The sequence below is a fragment of the Chionomys nivalis genome, chromosome 4 (assembly GCF_950005125.1).
Source record: "Chionomys nivalis chromosome 4, mChiNiv1.1, whole genome shotgun sequence".
Taxonomy (NCBI): domain Eukaryota; kingdom Metazoa; phylum Chordata; class Mammalia; order Rodentia; family Cricetidae; genus Chionomys; species Chionomys nivalis.
Genome location: NC_080089.1, coordinates 109,966,511 through 109,990,355, shown reverse-complemented (window position 1 = coordinate 109,990,355; position 23,845 = coordinate 109,966,511). Strand labels below are relative to the sequence as shown.

The following is a 23,845-nucleotide window of genomic DNA, read 5'->3' as shown; positions in this document are numbered from 1 at the left end:
GGCTTGCCACATTTTCTTTATCCATTCTTTGGTTGAGGGGCATCTAGGTTGTTTCCAGGTTCTGGCTATTACATATAATGCTGCTAAAACATGGTTGAACAAATGCTTTTGTAGTATGATTGAGCATCCTTTGGGTATATATGCCCAAGAGTGGTATTGCTGGATCCTGAGATAAGTTGATTCCCAATTTTCTGAGAAACCGCCATACTGATTTCCAAAGTGGTTATACAAGTTTACATTCCCACCAGCAATGGATGAATGTTCCCTTTACTCCATATCCTCTCCATAAGCTATCATTGGTGTTTTTTATCTTAGCCATTCTGACAGGTGTATGATGGTATCTCAGAGTTGTTTTTATTTGCATTTGTTTGACTTCTTCCATTTCTATTTGAATCCCCTTAATCTCCTTTTGTTGTCTTATTGCTAAAACTTCAAGAACTATGTTGAAGAGATATGGAGAGAGTAGACAGCCTTGTCTTGTTCCTGATTTTAGTGGAATTGCTTTGAGTTTCTCTCCATTTAATTTGATGTTGGCTATCGGCTTGCTGTATATTGCTTTTATTTTATTTATTTATTTATTTTTTTGGATTTTTCGAGACAGGGTTTCTCCGTAGCTTTTGGTTCCTGTCCTGGAACTAGCTCTTGTAGACTAGGCTGGCCTAGAACCCACAGAGATCCGCCTTTCTCTGCCTCCCAAGTGCTGGGATTAAAGGCACGTGCCACCACCGCCTGGCTTGTATATTGCTTTTATTATATTTAGATATGTTCCTTGTATCCCTGATCTCTCCAAGACCTTTATCATGAAGGGGCGTTGGATTTTGTCAAATGCTTTTTCAGCATCTAATGAAATGATCATGTGGTTTTTTTTCTTTCAGTTTATTTATATGATGGATTACATTGATAGATTTTCGTATGTTAAATCAGAACTGCATCTTTGGAATGAAGCTGACTTGATCATGGTGGATGATTTTTTTTTTATGTGTACTTGGATTTGGTTTGCCAGTATTTTAATGAGTATTTTGCATTCATGTTCATGAGTGAGATTGGTCTGTAATTCTCTTTCTTGGTTGAGTAGTTGTATGATTTTGGTATCAGGGTAACTGTGATCTCATAAAGAGTTTGGCAATGTCCCTTCTGTTTCTATTATGTGGAACACTTTGAGGAGTATAGGAATTAGCTCTTCTTCTGGTAGAATTTTGCACTAAAACCATCTGGTCCTAGGCTTTTTTTTGGTTGGGAGGTTTTTGATGACAGCTTCTATTTCCTTGCAGTTTATATGCCAATTTAAATTGCTCACCTGGTCTTGATTTAATTTTGGTATATAGTGTCTAAAAAAATTGTCCATTTCTTTTACATTTTCTAATTTTGTGGAGTACAGGTTTTTGTTGTATGACCTAATGATTCTCTGAATTTCCTCAGTTTCTGTTGTTATGTCCCCCTTTTCATTTCTGATTTTGTTAATTCAAATGTTCTCTCTCTGCCTTTTGATAAGTTTGGATAAGGTCTTATCTTGTTGATTTTCTCAAAGAACCAACTCTTTGTTTCATTAATTTTTTTTGTATTATTTTCTTTGCTTCTATTTTGTTGTTTCAGCCCTCAATATGATTATTTTCTGTCTTCTACTCCTCCTGAGTCTGCTTCTTTTTGTTCTAGAACTTTCAGGTGTGCCGTTAAGTCTCTAATGTGAGCTTTCTCCATTTTATGTGGGCACTTAGTGCTATGAACTTTCCTCTTAGCACTGCTTTTAAGGTGTCCCATAGGTTTGATTATGTTGTGCCTTCATTTTTGTTGAATTCAAGGAAGTCTTTAATTTCTTTTTTTAAAAATTTATTATTATGTATACAATGTTCTGTCTGCATGTACGCCTGGCCACCAGAAGAGGGCACCAGATCTCATAGATGGTTGTGAGCCACCGTGTGGTTGCTGGGAATTTAACTCAGGACCTCTGGAAGAGCAGCCAGTGCTGTTAATCTCTGAGCCATCTCTCCAGCCCCCAGTCTTTAATTTCTTTATTTCTTCTTTGACCCAGGGGTGGTTCAGTAGTTTACCATTCAATTTCCATGAGTTTGTAGCCTTTCTGAGAGTAGTATTATTGTTAAATTCTAACTTTAATCCATGGTGATCCAATAAGACACAGGGGGTTAGTCCAATTTTTTTTTTTTTTTTTTTTTTGTATCTGTGAAAATTTGCTTTGTTACCGAGTATGTGGTCAATTTTAGAAAAGGTTCCATGAGGTGCTGAGAAGGTATATTCTTTTGTGTTTGGGTAGAATGTTCTATAGTTATCTGTTAAGTCCATTTGATTCATGAAATATGTTAGTTCTCTTATTTCTCTGTTAAGTTTCTGTCTGGTTGAAATGTCCATTGGCGAGAGTGGAGTGTTGAAGTTTCTTACTATTAGTGTGTAGGGTTTAATGTGTGATTTAAGTTTTAGTAATGTTTCTTTTATATATATAGGTGCTCTTGTATTAGGGGCATAGATGTTCAGGATTGAGACTGCATCTTGATGAATTTGTTCCTGTTATGAGTATAGAGTGCTCTTCTCCATCTCTTCTGATTTTAGTTTGAAATCAATTTTGTTAAATCTTAGGATAACTACACCCATGTGTTTCTTAGGTCCATTTGATTGGAAAACCTTTTCCCAACCCTTTACTCTGAGGTAGTGTCTGTCTTTGAGGCTGAGGTGCATTTCTTATATACAGCAGAAGGCTGGATCCTATTTTCATATCCATTCTCTTAGTCTGTGTCTTTTTATAAGTGAATTGAGTTCATTGATATTAAGTGATACTAATGACCAGTGGTTGTTAATTCTGGTTATTTTTCGGTAGTAGTATTTGTATTTCCCTTCTTTGTGTTATGCGAATGGGGGTGTTACTAGATGCCTGTGTTTTTGTGGGTGCAGTTAGCTTCCTTGGGCTGGGGATTTCCTTCTAGCACTTTCTGTAAGGCTGGGTTTGTGGATACATATTGTTTAAATCTGCTTTTATCGTGGAATATCTTGTTTTCTCCATCAATGGTTAATGAAAGCTTTGCTGGGTATAGTAGCCTGGGCTTGCATCTGTGGTCTCTTAGTGTCTACAGGACATCTATCCAGGACCTTCTGGCTTTCATGGTTTCAACTGAGAACCGGGTGTAATTCTGATAGGTTTACCTTTATATGTTACTTGAACTTTTTCCTTTGCAGCTCTTAAAATCTTTTGTGTTTTGATTATTATATGGCGAGGGGATTTTTTTTTTGAACCAGTCTATTCAGTGTTCTGTAAGCTTCTTGTACCTTCATAGGGATATCCTTCTTTAGGTTGGGAAAGTTTTCTTCTTTGTTGAATATATTTTCTGTGCCTTTGAGCTGGAGTTCTTCTCCCTCTACTACCCCTATTATTCTTAGCTTTGGTCTTTTCATGGTGTCCCAGATTTCCTGGATGTTTTGTGTTAAGAATTTGTTGGATTTAATGTTTTCTTTGACCAATGAGTATATTTCCTCTATAGTATCTTCAGCACCTGAGATTCTTTCTTCTATCTTTTGTATTCTGTTGGTTATACTTGCCTCTGTATTTCCTGTTCATTTGCCCAGATTTTCCATATCCAGAATTCCCTTGGTTTATGTTTTATTACCTCTATTTTAATTTTAAGTCTTGAATTGTTTCCTTCACCTGTTTGATTGTTTTTTCTTGGTTTTCTTTGAGGGATTTATTAGTTTCTTCCAATTTTATGTTTGTCTTCTACTCCATTTCTTTAAGTTGGCAAGTTGGGGTAAGGTAAATGGAAGGAGCAAACAAAACGGAAGCTCCTACTTTTGCTAAAAAATCTCTTCCCATAAGAGGTACGGGGCAGGTCACCATAACTAAAAATGAATGAGTGAGATAAATAACTCTAAAAACACAGTTAAGTGGTGGGGTCAGCTGAGGTAGATAAAGCAGTCCTCCTACCCCAACAATAGGGAAAGAAGAAGGAGAGGTAGGCCCCCAGAATTCTCTCAGTAGCGAGTATGTGGCTCCGGTATTCAAGAGAAAGGAGATGGTTCGTTCTGATACTGTGATGTTTACCCGTGGCTCCTTGTTACAGATGATGGTTGTGGTTGGGTCAAAGGAGCCCTGGCAGCCTCACTCATCCATGGCCAGACCTAGGTCAACTTGGGAATTTTCTGGGTTTGATGACTCCATGCCACGATGTGCATGAGAACAATCAACTCTCCAAAGTCCTTCCCTATTGCACCTTGGACAAGGTCTTTTGGGACCAAGATCAGGATTAGGGCATGCTGCTAGGGCCCAGAGACCAGTTCTACCACATTTGGAACACAGGCCTGGTGGTTCTCAAGCCCCGGGGGGTTAAGGGAGCAGCATGGACAGTACGGATCGAGCGGTCTGTCACCTTGGCCAGTTGGAGGGACATGGTTAGCATATGACAGAGGTGGTTGTGAGCTTTGTCATTCCTTGCATGGTACACCTTAAAAGCCAACACTAAGACTTCCACCTGTGGGGTTAAGGGGCCATTCTCCAAACATCTAAGTTTAGCCTTAATGTCAGGGCAGCACTGAGAAAAAAAAATGAGTCATGAGTAACTGTTTGCCTTCTGTGGTTTCTGGATCTAAGTTAGTATATTGTAACAGGGCTTTAGTGAGGCATTCCCAAAATGCAAGATTTTCCTTTGTATCTTGAATGACTTCTGAGAGTTTATTATATATAGTTTATTGGCTTGAGGGAAGCCTTATGGAGACCTGCCAAGAGGCAAGTCAAAAACCAGTCCCTAGCTAAAATTCCACCTGGGGTGTTATAATCCCAGTGTGGTTGCTGCTTGGGGATTGCCTCTGCCCTCAGAGGGTGTGTTGTATGTGTTTGGTGAATCTCGTCTGCATGTAGTCTGGCCTGCTCCCAAACTCACCTGCACTCTTCAGGAAGTGGGTTATTAGATAGGATCATATGGGTATCATGAAAGGTGAGATTACAAGACTGGGACTTAGAGCTTAGATAGTAAAAGGCTTAGATATAAGGAAATTCCTTCCATTTGCCTGTACACTGACAGTAGTTATAGAAAGCTCCCATAGAGAAGTAGAAAGTATAAAAAGACAAGATCTCAGTAAATTGGGAGCATGGGGACCTTGGGGGAGGGTTGAAGGGGAGAGGCAGAGAGGGGAGCAGAGAAAAATGTAGAGCTCAATAAATATCAATAAAAAATTTTAAAAAAGAAAGCTCCCATAGAATATCGGGATCAAGGGTGCTGTTAGGAGGCCACTTTAAATTGTTATCTAAATTGTAAGGAGGCCATTTTTTGAACAAAGATGGACAAGTGTGGGAATCTGTAAGTAGGGCATTAAGGCCTGGGGTTTTCAGGACTCTAAAAGGCATCCCAGAGGGGAGGCTGGATTGATGGTCTTGGATGGTTTGCTACCCATAACTGAAACCGTGAAAACCCGCAAAAATGGCAATACAAGGCTTATAGGGGGACATCTCCCCTCTATAGGCGGGTGTGAAGGTGGCAAACACTGCAGGGCTTGTAGGAGAACATCCTTGACCTACAGGCGGGGTGTTAAAGCCTGAGTGGCTCCGGTTGGGGTGACTCAGAAGCCAGAGAGGCCATGGCAGAGACCACTGATGAGTGGGTTAAAAGAAAAAGGAAAAAAGAGAAAGAAAAATCTGAGGGACTCTGGGCCCCCAGTTGCAAGAGGACTGACCCTAGGTTGTTCAAACACGATTTCAACTAAGGGAAACAATCCAGAGAGGAACGTCAGTGAAGGGCTCAAATGTATCTGTGAAGGCCAAGGTTGGGGGCTGTCCCCCGTTTCTAGGAACACCAGAAGATTGCCAGGAGCTCAACAGTCAATTTCTCAGGTTTGGAGAAACAGTTAAGCTGACCAGAATGGGGAAGCTCACCAATTGAAGCTGATGGTGTGCGTAGAGGTCGCACTGAGGCAGATGGAACCTATGGTTGTTGTGGAAAAAATACCTGGTTCAGATCCCGACCCTGGGAGAGGGGCTCACGGCAGGAGAGTCATCTGAGTCTCACGGGACCAATGAAATTACCTGGCGCAAGTGAGAAGGAAACATGGAACATGCAACAAACCCGCTTAATAATTTATTGGGGGAGGGTGTACAGGTAGGTCTGGTGAAGGTCAGTGTGCAGAGAGAGAGAGATGGCGTGTCCAGCTTTTAAAAGTTGCCTAGAGCCGGGCGGTGGTGGTGCACGCCTTTAATCCCAGCACTTGGGAGGCAGAGGTAGGCGGATCTCTGTGAGTTCGAGACCAGCCTGGTCTACAAGAGCTAGTTCCAGGACAGGCTCCAAAGCCACAGAGAAACCCTGTCTCGAAAAACAAAAAAAAACAAAAAAACAAACAAAAAAAAAGTTGCCTAGTACAGAGACAGACAGATCTTTTTGAGTTTGAGGCCAGCCTGGTCTACAAGAGCTAGTTCCAGGACAGGCTCCAAAACTACAGGAAAACCCTGTCTCAAAAAACAAAACAAAAAAAGCTGCCTAGCGCATGCACACTGGGGGATGGCGTGGTCACATCATATGCAGATGGAGCTCACACATGCGCGCAAGGGCTCACACAGCTGCATCATACATAGATGATGCAACCATGCTGCACGTGAGTTAGGCAGGGTCCTTTAAGATTCCCAGGGTCTTTAGGTACTTCTGCCTGAGGGCTTGTCCGCACATGCGTGGCCCTGGAACCTGGAAATGTCAGTCATGTTGTGTGGCTGAATCATTACACTGCCCACAAGTGTAGCCATGTAGTACTCAGACAACTCTCAGACTTTTAGTACTAGCCAGCCATCGCTAAAGGTTTTTGTCTGGTTTCCTTGGTTACTGCACTGTGTGGCTCACCTGACGTAAAACTCACGTAAGGAAATTCTCTAGCCTCTGATGCTTTCTTTTGTTTGAAATTTTATTTCTTTCTGTGGACTCTGGAGTTGATAGCAATGTTTTTAAGTAAAACCCACCATTCTGGAGCAGGGGATGTTAGCAGAATGTTTGCCTAGCATACATGAAGTTCTGGACTTGATCCCCAGGAGATCAAGATCATTCTCAGCTATATAGTAAGGTTGAGGCTGCCCATGCTATATGAGACTGTGTCTTTAAAATAGGAAACAACAACAACACAAAAGTCTCCAAATGACCCCAACCCAAACAACAGTAATGAAACCCACAATAACAAAAATCCCAAATCACTATTTTTCATGAGAGTAACTTTTACAAACCCACCTTGGGTTAACCTGAAACTTCTGAATGGGATGTGCTGAAGGAGAAAATGTGGAAGCCCAGAAATATGAGCCTATTTCCGTGTTGATCAAAGGTCAGAGAGTTGGAACTTACCTCTAGTCCTTCAAGGTTATTGCGTTTCTACCTCAAACAAAGGTCTTACCTAGATTTAGGTCAGAGAGTTCTGTTCTCTCAAGATTATTGTCAACAAGTGTGGTTAATAGCCAGACCTTTTTATTTCAGGAATAGAGAAGTAGGTATGTTTCTACCTCAAGCAAAAGTCTAAGGATCCAACTAAGGTTCCAGTTCCTTGAGAAAGATAACATGGGATTCCACCCAGGGAGTGGTTTACCTACAGAATGTTTTTTGTCTAGCATGACTTGTTTAGTTCTAGCAACAGAATGTTTAACTATGGATGTAGCCCATGACCCTCAACTGGTCTGTTCATTCATTTCTTTGTATCATGTTAATAAAGTTTTTTTTTTTTTTTTTTTTTTTTTTTTTTTGGTTTTTCGAGACAGGGTTTCTCTGTGGTTTTGGAGCCTGTCCTGGAACTAGCTCTTGTAGACCAGGCTGGTCTCGAACTCACAGAGATCCGCCTGCCTCTGCCTCCCAAGTGCTGGGATTAAAGGCGTGCGCCACCACCGCCCGGCTATTAATAAAGTTTTTTGTCTTACTCCTACCTTTGGTGGCCAGGATATTTTAAGTAACTGGAAATTAAATGCGGTCAATTTCAGTATTCACTCCCTCCCAGTACTATTCTGTTTTTCTGTCTTATTATTTTTGCGTCCTTATATTCTTTACTAGTATTTCTTTTTTTCTCTTTTATTTATAATTTCACTGTAAACTTCTATTTATTTATTTTTTTAAAATATTTATTTATTATGTATACAATATTCTGTCTGTATGCCTGCAGGCCAGAAGAGAGCACCCGACCCCATTACAGATGGTTGTGAGCCACCATGTAGTTGTTGGGAATTGAACTCAGGACCTTTGGAAGAGCAAGCAATGCTCTTAACCTCTGAGCCATCTCTCCAGCCCCCTCTTTACTAGTATTTCTAAGTCTAAGTGAAGACATTCTAAGGTGGGAAGTTCTGCCTCTAACCTGGGTCACGCCTTCTCCGGTCGTCTATATAAGGAAGCAGAAGAAAGATTTTGCTCTTTGCCGCTTGCTTTGCCTCATGAGCAATCCCCATACTTCACTGGCTTTAAAGCCTACTTCTTCAGGATTCCAGCATATACTGAAAATCAGCTGAGATGTCCAGTCTGTGGACTGATCAAGTACTGGATTCTTGGGACTATCCATTCATAGGCAGCCACTGTTGGATTAGCTGGACCTAATAAATCTCCTTTCTATATATATAGGGAGAGATTCATTCTATCAGAGAACCCTACTCATACAAAGAGCAAGCACTCTCAGCTGTGATCCATTTCTTCAGCTGAAGACATTTAAAAAGTAGCTTTGTATGGTTATCTGTCAGACACAGGGGCTAGATCTAATTTTTCAATGCTATTATTAATTTTAAATCGATCTACTCAGTTGTTAACAGTAAGTAAAATAATATTTTAAAGCAGAGATCAAAATTAAATCAATACACTAATTCAAAATGATTATGAAATACACTAAAAATCTCTGAATACAAAATATTACTAAGCAGAGTTCAATGTTTGAGCTATAAGACACATGTACTTACATATATTGGGTTGTGGAGATTGTTCCTGATCTTTGCAACTCAAATGCACATATAAAATTCATGAGAACATAACTGGTCCAAGACCTTTCATGTTTATAGACGAACCCACACCTATTGCTACAGTGAGACAGAAACAGCTGAGCTATACCGTAAGGTTTTCAAGTAATGTTATGTACAGTTTTATTGCCAGTATATGCACAACAGTAAGCATAGAACTATAAATACACAATGTCATTAACAGCAAAAAACAAAACCGTTACAGGTAGGGGAGGATATGGAGCGATATCTTTTCCTTGCTGCTAGAACAGAACAAAAACAAAGGAAGGGAACAGTCTACAACCAATCGTCCGTCCAGTTCTCTTGGCTTAAGTTCTTTACATACATTTCTACATTTTTTTCAGCTGAACAAAGTATAGATAACTCTGTAACAATAGCAAACTGCTTCCCTGACAGTCATTTGCTTTCCAGTCAAATTCACCTTATGTGAAGATTAGAAAAAACAAAAAACAAAACAAAACAAAAAAAAGGTCAAGATGAGAAATCAATAGTATCCTGGTTCCAAATTACCTAATTTGGTGTTTTACCCAAACTGGTAATATTTAAAAGCTGGCTGCACATAAAAATAATAGCTTTAGCAGAAGTGATTTAAAAAAAATGTTAGAAGGTAACAAAACATCACCTTAAAGTAGTTTTCCAAGACACTACAGGCAGCGGGTCAGTTAAAGTGTCAGCCCTGAGGAGGTAGAAAGTGTGAGCCCATTGTACAAGAGCCTCGGCACCATCTTCTCTCTCATCAGGATCAGTGTTTTCATAAGACAATTTCATGGTCAAAGGAAACCAGGTTCCATCATTCAACAAAAAGGTGCTAGTTGACTCCCATGGCAATAATTAGTTTATCAACTAAGAAACAGAAGACAGTCAAAGACACACATGCACTTGATTTTTCTCATCTGTTTTCATTATCAAGTCTATTCATAAGTGAATTTGATATTAATAAATACAACAAAAAGCATCATTCACAACAAAGATAAACCAAAAAGTTCTGCAACAAAACCTTCCATTTTAATAATTCCCATGGAAACCCAGGCAGGTAATTTGGTGCAGTTTTCTTACGGGGTCAGAGAAGGGGCACGGCTTTGAACAAAGGTGGCAAGATCAAGAACCAAAGACACCATCAGTCTTACAGAACTGGCTGATTCTAGGACATTCTTTGAGGTCATCCCAAAGAAGTCGCAGCTAATGACACGTACCACCGCCACATCAACGGAGTCTGGCTGGAGTTCCAAGTAGCCCTGCTTTGTCTCACATCATTGTCAATATTTCTAGCATAGGACATGATACGGAACAAAACTAAAAGTAGCAATAAAAATATTCTTCTGCAATTGAACAAAGGCAAAATAAAAAGTTTAGACTGTTAAACTTTTAAAGCCTGAAGCATTCCTGTTTAACCAGCATTTAAAAAAAATTTATACAATCATAACACTGGCAAAGGTTAATGGGAAGACAAAGAAGTACAAACATGTGAAATGGTGAATTAGATTAAAAAATTACTTTTTACTGATCAACTGATGTTAATACTGCTCTTCCTGAATTTGGAATAACTATCATAAAGTCACATGCAGACTGAGGACACCCTCTGTTACAGAAAATACAAAACGGAACAAAACAAAAAGCTAGAACTGGGAAAGGGTAGCTTAGTCCCCAAAGCTGTACTTGAGAGTTTCTTTTCCTTGAGGAGGGCGGGCAGTTGCCTTCTCAGAGACCTGGGAGGCTCCACCTGCAGCACTAACTTTGTCCAGAAACATCAGTAGTAGGGTCAGCTCCTGCAGAGCCCGTCTGTGCACGTTTGATGTAAAGGTTCAGCAGCTTCATCTGTGGATCAAAGCCACATGCACTGTTTGAACAAACTGCTCTAATAATAATAATAATAATAATAACAACAACAACAACAATAATCTCACTAAGAAATCATATATATACACACAGATGGGATCTGAAAGACAGATAAGGTCTCCCATGGTCACGCTGTCCCTTTTGTTTCCATCATGATCAATTTATGTGGTGCTGGGGTCTGAGCCCAGGGCTTTGAGCATGTTAGGCAAGCTCTTTACAACTGAGACACATGTCTTACACTTTATGTCTATTTTTACTTTGTCATTTTGCAACTTAAAATATAAATTTGCTCACAGTAATGACAATTGTTGGGGTTGGGAAAACTCTGAATGAAGGTAAATGCTTCCAGTTAGCTGCATTCAGCTATAATTCAGCTGTTAAGAGTTAATTCTCATCCTGTAGATAAGAACAAGTTTCAAAGCTCCGGGAGTATTAATCCAGTAAGACGAATAACCTTTATCTAATTGTTTAAGTCTTAAGGATGAACTAGAAAGTTCTAGTTTACGATACCAAGTCAAAGTTGCATGTTAATCAGGATTACAGTAAAGCCACAGGAGGAGCTAAAGGAGTGGTGGCCTACACCTGCAACCCCAGCCCTCAGGGGCAATGACAGAAGACCTGATGCAAACCCAAGGCCAGCTTGCACAGCAGAATCTTAACACAGAAAATTCAGTCTTCTTGCTCATTTCCAAACCAGAACAAAATAAAAGAACAAAGTTGGAAAGAGAGGAGTCCAGTATTTGATTGTCTGCCTGTCTGCTTTTGGAAACAGTCTTGAGCTATAGTTTAGTCTGGACTGGAATTTGCTATGTACCCTAGACTGGCCTCCAAGTAGCGATTCTCAGAACTTGAAATGGAAGGTCAAGGTCCACAGGAAGCAGAGCAGCTGCAATAGCTGTTTACAGGTGTCCTAAGCTTCAGAACCGCAGACAATAGTTTAAGAAAAAAACATCTTGACAGATCAGATGGTAATAAGAGACTGCCAAACAAAACGTTCCAGCCCCCACCCCCTTCTTTTTGGTGACTTAGTCTTGTGCTAAGAGGTAGAGACAGCAGTGTATACTCAATTACACAAGGTTGATAGTGGAACCAAAGAAAGGACTTTAAAGCCTAGGGACCCTTATCAGTTTAGAAAATGTGGGTGGTGTGACAGGTGCAGAAAATAACTGGGGGACACACATACCTTGAAAAAGTATGGCAAGATTGAACCATAAAGCTAGGATAGAATAGAAAAGGGAGAGAATTTGCTCTTCTGAATTATGATCATGAGATAGTTGGTAAAAATTGTGTTCAAAAATACTAATGGGTACAAACTGTGAGCGCAAAGGCCTTCCTCTGTGAGAGGCGGTCTGTTGGTCACAGAGAGGTCCTGGGGGTGGAGCTAGGTACTCAGGGGTTGTAGAGGACACTTTGGAGGTAACAGGTAATTTTGGCCATGGTGGAAATTTCAGTGGACAGGAAGCTACAGTGATGGAGGTGGCAGCACGGGTGTTATTCGAGAGGTAATGGTGACCACTATCAGTGGTACTGGATACAGGGACAGAGGAGGCTATGAGAGTGATGGACCGCAATAAGAAAACCATGATGGTGCTGACCATGAAGTTCTGGTTGCTGTAATTATGGTGGTGGTGACTCTAATGAGTCTTGGAATTATAATAGCCAGCAGCCATTAAACTAAGGACCATGACGGGAGCAGTGCTGGTGGAGGGCACTCCAGCAGTCCCCAAGGTGGCGGGTATGATAGCAGGTTTAAAAACAGGAAAGTTCTTGGCAGGACAGAGAAAGCTGTGCAGGGCAGGTGGCCGTGAGCCAGCCCTCCCACAGAGTAGATAAGTTAAAGACCTGGCAGAAGACAGTAGCAGTCGTGGCCAGAAGCCCTTTGGCAGATGCCATCGTACAGCTACTGACCAACTAGCTTCAAAATCCCAAGGTCTCCCTTTCACAGGAGCTCTTCTTTCCTTCTTACAGTGTCAGGCACATCGCCTGTAGGTGCGGCAGTGGCACCAGAAAAAGATGAGAAACACACTTGGCATGGTGGTGCACACCTGTGATCCCAGCACTTGGAGGCAGAGGCAGGTGGATCTCTGAGTTCCAGGCCCGCTAGACTTTGTCTCAGAAAACAAACAAACCAAAAAATTAAGAAACTTTTTTTTTTTTTTCTTTTGTGTTTTTCGAGACAGGGTTTCTCTGTGGTTTTGGAGCCTGTCCTGGAACTAGCTCTTGTAGACCAGGCTGGTCTCGAATTCACAGAGATCCGCCTGCCTCTGCCTCTCAAGTGCTGGGATTAAAGGCGTGCGCCACCACCGCCCGGCCCACAAAATTAAGAAACTTAAAGACAGACAAAAAATACATAAATAAAGCAAGTGATTCTTGTTTAGCCCCTGGGCGCTAGGATCATAGGTGTGAAGGGTGTCTTAATCAAATTTTCAAGGGAATCTTTAAAAAACTTCAAGTGCTCCACATTTTGGAAAATATAAAGTAATTTGTGAATAATTACAATCTATATTTTGTTTTTTTGTGAGACTGGGTTTCTTTGTGTAACAGCCCTGGCTGTCCTGGAACTCACCGTATAGACGAGGCTGGACTCGAACACACAGAGATCTACCTGCCTCTGACTACTGAGTGCTGGAATTAAAGGTGTGTGTCACCACCACCTGCCAACAATCTGTTCTTAACTAAAATGTTGTGGAATACTAGTTGAAGATGTGGTATATTTGTTTATGCTGTGGAACATTTGATTAACGATTCAAAGATGTGTTCAATCTTTTATGTTGTATTTGTTTGACTCTGTGAAGCTGTGTTACTTTGCCCGCCTAAAACACCTGATTGGTCTAATAAAGAGCTGAATGGCCAAGAGCTAGGCAGGAGAAAGGATAGTGGGTGTGGCATGCAGAAAGAATAAATAGGAGCAGAAATCTAAGAGAGAGAGAGAGAGAGAGAGAGAGAGAGAGAGAGAGAGAGAGAGAGAGAAGAAAACAGAGAAAAGAGTGAGGAGGATGCCAGGAGCTAGTCACCCAGCTACACAGCAAGACACAGAGTAAGAAGCAAAGAAAGGTATATAGAGAAGTAAAAGCACAGAGGCCAAAAGGTAGGCAGGATAGAAATAGCTAACACAGTACATTCATAAGTAAGAATAAGTCTCCATGTATTTATTTGGGAGCTAGGCAGCAGGCCCCCAAAGAGTCAAAGAGTAAAAATAAACCAAAAACACTAAAAATTTAGTCCTCCCTTAGGGAGGGGGTTAGGATGTAAGTGTGGGAGTCTGTCAGCTGTTCCAAATAAACAGGAACTCCAGGTATCAGCCCCACACTAGCCTCCTGACCATCTCATCTCTGTGCTGTTAGTGACTGTAGCACAGTCCTTAGGAACAAAAAGGAGCTAATAGGCAGCTGGAGGGATAGAGGCAAAGTGAAAGCTCAGAGAACTAATCACTAAAAGCTGAGCAGCAAGTCTGCCATCTACCACACAGAACTAAGTTTTCAGAACGTGTCATGGCTGCTCCCCGAGAGCTTTGGTGCTACTTACTTTACTGCCAGTGAGTTGACTGAGATGTGGCTTTAATTCATCACCAATGACCGCATGAACAGCTACCAGGCAGAAGACACAAGCTTTCCGGACGCTGCTTTCTGAATTATCATAACCCTAGGAAGAGAGGTTATGTTGGTATCTCTGACAGTTTAAGAAGGCTACCTTCAAGGACAGAAGAGAGCTCTTACCTGAACTCTCACCTGAGCCAACTTCCACTCTGTAGGCCAGAACGATACAGCTTTCCTCTCCACCCCACCCCACCCCACACTCTACCATCTGTCAATGTTCTTACCACATCTTTCTTTAAAAGCGGCAGATCTGCACCTGCCCCTTTCCCAATGCACTTTGCAAACACTTCCAGAGATCCTCCTTTGACAGGTAGCCCCGAGGCAGTGAAGATGTCCTCACTACCAGATGCTGTGATTTGGCAGTCAAGGCCTTCCTATAGCCTAGAAGGGTTCACATATGTCTCCCTCTTTAAGTAACCTTCTCCAATAAACCCAGTCTAGATAATGCACTTCTCTTATGTGTGAATGCACCTTTTATTCTCTCCCAATAGTCCACAGAAACCCTTTTCTTACATACTAAATCAATGATCTCAGTATGTGAACACAGAACCCTATTCTTACATACTAAATCAGTTACATCAGTATGTGAACACTTTACCGAGTGAAGAGTCCATTTCTGCTAAATCATATGATCTTTCTACAATGGCTACAAAGCAGCAATATTAGACAATATCCTTCTGAAAGAAATTCATATTAAAAGATGTAACTATTCAGTTTTACCATCTTTATAGAATTATACACTTTTTACCCAATTAGCACAATCATGATTTCATTACTTTTTTTCTAAGTTTAATTCTTCTTGCCAGCTCTCCTCTACTGACTTTTACAACTACAAGAAACACTCAGATACTACTATATTTGATATCCAAAAACTGAAGAGCTTACTATGTGACCAGCATAGGTCAGGTTAACAATGCTTAGTGTCTAGTGAGAGATAACTGACCCTTCCAGAAGAGTTACTGAATGCCACAGGCAGGAAACAATACCCAGAAAATACTTCATAAAGCAATCAAATGAAAGACTAAAGGAGGAAGAAGCTAGTTGGGACAATGAAGTGGGGTGGTGTGGAGGCAGAGACGGAGCTCAGTTGGTAGTGTGTTTGTCTAGGTTACACAGGTCTTGGGTTTGATTCCCAGCACTGCAAAAAACAGGTGTGGTGGCACTTTAATCTCAGCACCCAGGAGGGGAGGCAAAGGCAGGAAGAACACAAGTTCATGGTCACCCTATGCTATATAGCAAGTTCAAGGTCAGTCTGAACTACCATAAAATTCAATCTCAAAAAATAAGGACAAGGCACTGAAGAGTTGGCTCAATGGTTAAGAGCACTGCCAAAGGACCAACCACATGGTAGCGCATAGTTATCTGTAACTCCAGTTCCAGAGAATCCAATGCCCTCTTTAGGGCTCTGCAGGAATTGCATGCATGGTGCACAGACATAATTAATACAGGCAAACATCTATGTACATAAAACAAAAATAAAAAAAATCTCAAAAAATAAGAACAACAGGAATGAAGGCTGAATATACCAGACAAAAAGAAGTACATGATTTCATAAACAACCTAGTACTTTCTATGTATGAATAAATTCCTTTACTAAAGGAAAACACATAAGATAGGGCTGATGTGGTGGTGTATGACTTTTATCCCAGGACCTGGGATGCTGAAGCAGGCATATTTCTGTGAGTTCTTGGCCCACTGATATACACAGCAAGTTCTAGGTCAACCAGAGATATAAAGTAAGATCCTGTTTCAAAAATCAAAACAAAAACACAGTAAGTAGGAAGACAAGGTGGGCAGGATCAGCTGGGAAGTTATATGAGAAATGGGTTCATTCTGGCTGTGGAAACCTATGAAGGAGCTTAAGAGGTATGAATGACATCAGAGCTGTACTCAGAGGGCCTATCTCCGAGACCAGCTTAATCTGGTTTGTATTAGCTTCCTGCTGCTGTGTAACCATTACCACAAGCTTTAAACCTCAAATCCCCAATCTGTCTCCAATTCACTCTGTTGTCTCCATTTCCTGTCTGTGCTGTGCGTAGCCCCTTCTGCCTCTCCCATTTACAAGCATTTATGACAGCGGTCAGGGAGCACTGAAATATCTATTCCAGGGCTGCCTTACCCTAACAGACCTAACTTGTCACATCTGTACACATTATTCATAAAAGGTAACTTTTTTTTGGGGGGGGTGGGTTTGAGACAGAATTTCTCTGTGTAACAGCTCTGGCTGGCCTTGAACTTACAAAGTTCTGTTTGCCTCTGTTCCCTGAGTGCCGGGATTAAAGGTGTGCATCACCAACACCTGGCTTAAAAAGCAACATTTACAAGTTACATAAAACAGAACCTAGCAGCATATTTGTGACCACTGTTCTAACAATACACCACCTGTCCGTTTCCCCTCTTCACCTAAAAATAATTTTTACTTTTATGTGTATGGGTATTTTGTCTGCATGGATGGCTGCACCACATTCATGTATGACCTGTGGAAGCTAGAGAGGGCACAGAATCCCTTAGAATCGGTGTAAGAGATGGTTGTGTGCTGGGAATCAGACCCAGGTCCTCTTGCTAGTGCTGTTAACTGCTGGCTCATTGTGCCAGCCCTGCATTTACATTTCTGTTTTGTTGAGACAGGGTTTTATTAGAATGCCTATACTGTTCTTAAAGTCAAGATGCCCTCCCTAAGTATTGGGATTATAGATAAGTACCACTACATTTGGTTCCTCTATCCATTTCCCTGGGCTTTTCTCCTTTTCTGCTTTTATCGTTTTTTAAAGATTTATTATTTTACTTTTAATCTTGTATGGTGTGTGTGGGGTGGTGGTGGTGGTGGTGTGGAGGCTACAAGTGTCAGATTCCTTAGCCTGGAGTTTCAGAAGGCTGTGAGTCCTTTTTTTTTGGTTTTTCGAGACAGGGTTTCTCTGTACCTTTGGTGCCTGTCCCGGAACTAGCTCTTGTAGACCAGGCTGGCCTCGAACTCCCAGAGATCCGCCTGCCTCTGCCTCCTGAGTGCTGGGATTAAAGGCTGTGAGTCCTTTTGCTCTGTTGTTGTTATTATTATTATTAACATCATCTGTTTTTGAGATAGAGTTTCTCTGTGTAGCCCTGACTGTCCTGGAACTCGCTCTGTAGACCAGACTGGCCTCGAACTTACTAAGTAACTGAGGAGGGCCTTGAACTCCTGATCCACTGCAGAGATGGCTCAGCGATTAAGAGCAATAGTTGTTCTCCCAAAGGATTTGGGTTCGATTCCCCGCACCAGCATAGTGGCTCTCCAGTGTCTGTAATTTTGATTCTAGGAGATTCGATACTCTCTCTGGCCTCTGGGAACACTGCACCCATGTGGTGCACATATATACACGCAACCAAAACATCCATACACATTAACAAACAAACAAAAAGGTCAACAGTCCCTGGCAAAAAATGTTCTCTGGTTGCTGTCTCTGGGACTGTTTATCTACTGCATTTGCACATTTGTGCAGATGGAAAAGCAGGGCAGGAAGGCTCTGTGTCTGGTCTCCTCCAGCGGCAATCAGCTGCGGCATGCACCAGCCAGCGTCTCATTGTTCCCATGAGGTGGACAAGTTGTGCACTCACTCATCAGTGACTGTTTGTGGTGTCGCGGCACCTTTCTCTCCTCTTGAGTAAACAGGGGTGAAACAGCAGGGCTATAATTTTACACTAACTCAAAAAACAAAACACAGTTCAGTGAGGAGATGGTTCAGTGGGTAAAGGCACCTGCTGCTAAGCCTGACAACCTGAGTTCTATCCCTGAGACCCAAGTGGTGGAAGGAGAGTTGATTCTTTCAAGCTCATTTGACCTCTATGTGTTTACCTGACATGTAATAAAAGTTAAAATAAAGTAAAACACTTGGGGTGGTGCAGGGGATCAAACACATGGACCTGTTCATCCAGATAACTGCTTCACCACTGAACTAAGTTTCCAGACCTACATTAACTTTTTGAGGAATCATCAAACAGTTCTCTTTTTCTTTTTTTCTTTTTTTTCAGTTTCTTTGAGACAGGGTTTCTCTGTAGCTTTGGAGCCTGTCCTGGAACTCACTCTGTCAACCAGGCTGGCCTCGAACTCACAGAGATCCGCCTGCCCCTGCCTCCCAAGTGCTGGGATTAAAGGCATGCGCCAACACCACCCAGCTATCAGTTTTCTACAACAGCACCCCAACTGGCATTTGTGTTGGCAATATGCCAGAGTCTAATTTCTATGCCTCACTAAACCAGCTGCTTTCTATTAACTTGGCTGCAGCCATCTCTCTCTGTGTAAGGTAGTATTTACTATGACTTTAAAAATGATGGAGGAAGGTCATTGGCTAATAAAGAAACTGCCTTAGCCCATCTGATAGGGCAGAATTTAGAAAGGCGGAGTAAACAGAACAGAATGCTGGGAGGAAGAGGAAGTGAGCTCAGACGCCATGCTCCCCTCTCCCGGGCAGATGCAGGGCAGCTCCTCTCAGAGTCAGAAGCGATGAAGCAAGCCGCCAGGTCAGACACGCTGAATCTTTCCTGGTAAGACTGATGCTACACAAATTATTAGAGATGGGTTGATCGGGATATGAGAATTAGCCAGTAAGGGCTAGAGCTAATGGGCCAAGCAGTGTTTAAAAGAATATAGTTTGTGTGTTGCTATTTTGGGGCATAAGCTAGCCAGGCAGCCATGAGCCGGGCTGTGGGAAGAGGCCCGTAGCTCCCCACTACAAAAAATGCTCATTTATTATTGTGGATGGGCATGTATGTATGTGTGTGAGGGCACAAAAGCTAGAGCGCGCATGTGAACAACATGCCAGAGGACAACTCTGCAGAACTGGATCTCTCCTTCCACTTGAAATGGGGCCTGAGGATGGAACTCAGGTCCTCTGGCTTATACCTTGACCTGCTGAGTCATTTTACCAGCCTTCCACTGGGTTTTTGTGTTTTTTAATTTACTTTTTTATTTTAATTATGTGGAGATCTGTGATTAGTCTAAGTGGGAATTTGTGCACATGAATGCAGTTCCTGCTGAGGCCAGCAGAGGGTACTGGATCCTCCTGCGCTGGAGTTACAAGTGGTTGTGAGCCATCTGATTTGGTGCTGGGAACTGAATTTGGGTCCTCTACAAGAGAAGACAGAGAGATTGGCTTAGTGGTCTAGAGCACTGGCTGTTCTTCCAGAGAACTTGAGCTCAATTTTCAGCATTCACATGGAAGCTCAGAACCATCTGGGTCTAGACGCTGTCTTCTGACTTCTACAAATATCAGCATGCATATGTGGTGTACAAATGTACATGCAGCCGGGCAGTGGTGGTGTTTGATTGCAGCACTCGGGAAGCAGAGGCAGGCGGATCTCTGTGAGTTCAGGACCAGACTGGTTTACGAGAGCTAGTTCCAGGACAGGCTCCAAAGCTACAGAAAAACCCTGTCATGAAAACCAAAAAACCAAACCAAACCAAACCCCATCTCCACAAAAAACAACAACAACAAAAAAACCAAACCCACAAACGTACATGCAGGCAAAATACCTAGATACGTAAAGTGACCAAAACATTCCCAAGAGTGGGGGAAGAGCAGTGCATGGTAACCACTGAGCCACTGCTCCAGACTCTCCCCTTCATTGTGCTTTGGATTATGTTTGCGTGAGGGCCTTTCCCACTTGTTCACTGGCTAATTCTACTTGTGTATCTTGTTTAGTGAAATGTCTATACAAGTCCTTTGCCTATAAAAGCATTTTGTTGTCATTAAGATAGATTCTGTCTTTACATATATTCTGGCTGTTCTCAGATACTAACTTGCAAAACTTTTCTCCTATTCTATGGCTGCCTTTTCAGTTTTCATGGTTATGACAATAACGCAAGCATCTAGCACTGTCCACGATAGGAACAACTGGAGAACTGCCATAAACAGGCTGCCCATGCATGCTTAAGCATTGCTGGGGCATAGATGATGATATGATATCTAAACCCCACCCACCAATATCCACAACGCAAATCTTTGTCTTGACCACAATAGTCTTGACTGTGCTACTAAGTATTGCTTGAAAACAGTGTAAAATAACCAAAACATACACGCATCCTGGTGTACTCCTCTATGCTTTGCAGCTTACCTGTATTAGACCTGGCATGATCTCTGGTAAGAGTATGTTAAGGGTTTCCTTGGATACTCTCTCTATCACTTTTGTTTGCATTTTGATTGCAGCCAGATTAATTGGGTAGTCAGCAGTTTGTATGATTGGACAAAGCACTTTGATGCACTGTTCTGGACTAATTGAAGTAGCCAACACGGAGGCAGCTTCCTCAGCAGACCTCACCACCTACAACAAAAGGGAAAGTCAGACATGTGGGGAGGAGGACAAAACTTTAAACCCTAAGTATGAATTGCATCAAACATTTAATTAGGCTTGATATCTTGGATTTGTATTGAAAATATTGTGGTAAATATGAATACAAGATGGGAGGTAAGAACAGACTAGCAACTACCAGGAGCTGCTGACACAGGACTACACTTTATCATTCTTCTTCTTCCCAGTTCTATACTGTTGGCAGAAGTGTTTCATGACTTTAAGCATTTATTTAGCCGGGCGATGGTGGCGCACGCCTTTAATCCCAGCACTCGGGAGGCAGAGGCAGGCAGATCTCTGTGAGTTCGAGACCAGCCTGGTCTACAGAGCTAGTTCCAGGATAGGCTCCAAAACCACAGAGAAACCCTGTCTCGAAAAACCAAAAAAAAAAAAAAAAAGCATTTATTTATTTTACTTTATTTCATGTCATGAGTATGTAAGTGGTACAAGCATTCCTTGAATGTAGGGTACTAATAATGAACAGAGCCCACTGTGGTTTGTAGGGAGAAAGAATATCATGAACATGAAGTAAGGACAGAGGTTTACATGACTCTTAAGAAGGCTGTTTGCAGGGGCTGGCAGGGGTGAGGAGCACTAGCTGCTCTTCCAGAGGTCCTGAGTTCAGTTCCCAGCACCACCTGGTGGTTCACAGCCACCTGCGATGAGATCGTGTGCACACAGGCAGGCAGAACACTGTGTACATAATAAATAAACAGATCTTTAAAAAAGGCTGTTTGCATTACCTTACTGAATAAACCTGTAACAGAGACACAGCTCCTGTAAGTAATGCACACTTAAAAAAAAACAATTTGTTATCTTCACTTGTTGCATAAACAGCAAATTCTTATTGCTAAGTGGATAGAAGGCTGGTGAACTCTTAATTAGAAAACGAAGAGCAAAATGGAGAAAGTGAAATTAGATGTCTCACTGAGGACCTATTTTATGGGAATGGTCTTATGACATGTGCTAGAGCATATGCCCACATTTGTATGTGTGAAGGCCAGAGCTGCGTGTCATTCCTCAGAAGCCATCCACATACTCCAAAATAAAATTTTAAATTATATAGTTCTGTGTGTATGTATGCATGCATGCTTGTGTGTATACCTGGGTATATATGGAGGCCAGAGGACAACTTGGAGGAGCTGGTTTTTCCTTCCACCATGTGAGTCAAACTAAAAGCCTCGGCAGCAAGACCCTTTATCTTGCCATCCTGCAAGTTACTTCTGTAGAAAGGGTCTCTCATTACCACAAGATCTGCCAATTCAGCTAGGATGGCTGGTCAGCACGCCCTGGTGATATGCTTGTCTTCATCAGCCTGTCCTGGGATTAGACTCACACCAGCACAGCCAGCTTTCTTCACTATAGGTTTGAGGATTGAACTCAGGTTCTCATCCTTTTGCAATAAATACTGTACTGACAGATTTATGTGCAGCACTATGCTTACATCTTAATCAAGCATTATATCAAAAATCAAGTATTTGTGAAGGAAATGACTAAGAAGGGCACTGTTAGCTGGAGATGTTAGCTAATAATCCGAGCACTTAGAAGATTGAGGCAAGGGGGTGTTTAGAGTTTGAGGCCAGTTGGACTACATACTGAGTTCCAGGCAAATCCAAGGTACAGTATAAGACTAAGTGTGGGGAAGTACACAGGAAGATGGCAGAGGTGCCTGCCATACACGCCTGGCAACCCGAGTACAATTTCCAGAAGACACATAAAGGTGGAAGGACAGAACTGACCTTCACACACATACAAGATGCACACATTCACAATACATAAAACCAGAGTACTTATCAGGAAGTGCTTACAGGTACAAGAGACGATCATAACACAACAGTAATTCAACTTGCTGGTCACTCACCTCTTTATGAGGATCTTTATGGGCTTCCAATGTTTTCATGACAGTCAGTTCGGCATAGTTTTTGAATCTTGCAGGTTGATGCCTTAAGATTTCTTTTAAAACTTTTAATGCCAAAGCCCTGATTGTAGGCTAAGAAGAAACATTTAAATGGTTTTAATATTTTGGATGGCACAAATTCTTTCCACATTTTCACTTTTTTTTTTTTTTTTTTTTGATTTTTCGAGACAGGGTTTCTCCGTAGCTTTTGGTTCCTGTCCTGGAGCTAGCTCTTGTAGACCAGGCTGGCCTCGAACTCACAGAGATCTGCCTGTCTCTGCCTCCTGAATGCTGGGATTAAAGGCGTGAGCCACTACTGCCCAGCCACATTTTCATTTTTTATAAGCTCTTTAAGATTGGGAGGAAAGACACTACATAAATAATTCAATACAGAATAAATCGTCTCTAGCTACAAAGTCTTTAGTCACTCTCACTTTTGTTGTATATGGAGACAGGCAGGGGCGCAAAGTTACAATGTAGCCTAGGCTGGCCTGACAGTTGTAATCCTGCTGCTTTCACCTCCAGAATGTAGAGATTACAGGCATTTGCTACTACATCCACATTCTATTTTTAATTATGTGCATGTGAGTGTAGGCGCCTTCAGAGGCCAGAAGCAGGGGATTTCCTGAAGATGGAGTTACATGTGGCTGTGAACTACCTAACATTGGGAGTTTGACATTCAACATAGGGACTCTTCCAGAGCATTAAGCACTTAAAAAATTATTTATTTATTTCTCATGTATGCCTGCAGGCCAGAAGAGGGCAACAGATCTCATTACAGATGGTTGCAAGCTACCATGTGGGTGCTAGGAACTGAACTCAGGACCTCTCTGGAAGAGCAGGTAGTCCACCTAACCTCTAAGTCATCTATCTCACCAGCATTGCTTAAACACTCTTAACTGCTTAGCCACCTCTCCAGACCCATACGTACATTTTTTTTTGTTTTTAAAGATTTATTTATTATGTATACAGTATTCTGCCTGCATGTATGCCTGCATGACAGAAGAGGGCACCAAATCTCATTACAGATGGTTGTGAGCCACCATGTGGGTACTGGGAATTGAACTCAGGACCTCTGGGAGAGCATAGGCAGCTTGTGCTCATAACCTCTGAGCCATCTCTCCAGCCCTCAGTTTGCAATTTTTTAAATAATTTATTTAACTTTATTTTATGTACATTAGTGTGAAGGTATCAGATTTCCTGGAACTGGAGTTAACAGACAGTTGTGAGCTGCCATGTAGGTGCTGGGAT

General features: G+C 41.8%; 1 protein-coding gene across 24 annotated transcripts in view; it reads right to left on the bottom strand.

The window, feature by feature from the left end:
• Window positions 1-9,037: 9,037 nt before the first annotated feature.
• Window positions 9,038-23,845, bottom strand: part of Clasp2 (cytoplasmic linker associated protein 2) — a 212,216-nt gene continuing 197,408 nt past the window's right edge. For all 24 annotated transcript variants that reach the window (XM_057766225.1, XM_057766227.1, XM_057766233.1 and 21 more), the window contains 4 exons: window positions 22,559-22,687; window positions 20,464-20,670; window positions 14,306-14,422; window positions 9,038-10,759 (listed from right to left, as the gene is read on the bottom strand). In XM_057766225.1, the coding sequence (XP_057622208.1) occupies window positions 10,673-10,759; window positions 14,306-14,422; window positions 20,464-20,670; window positions 22,559-22,687 (540 nt within the window). In that variant the 3' untranslated portion in view covers window positions 9,038-10,672. The remainder of the gene's footprint in view (window positions 10,760-14,305; window positions 14,423-20,463; window positions 20,671-22,558; window positions 22,688-23,845) is intronic.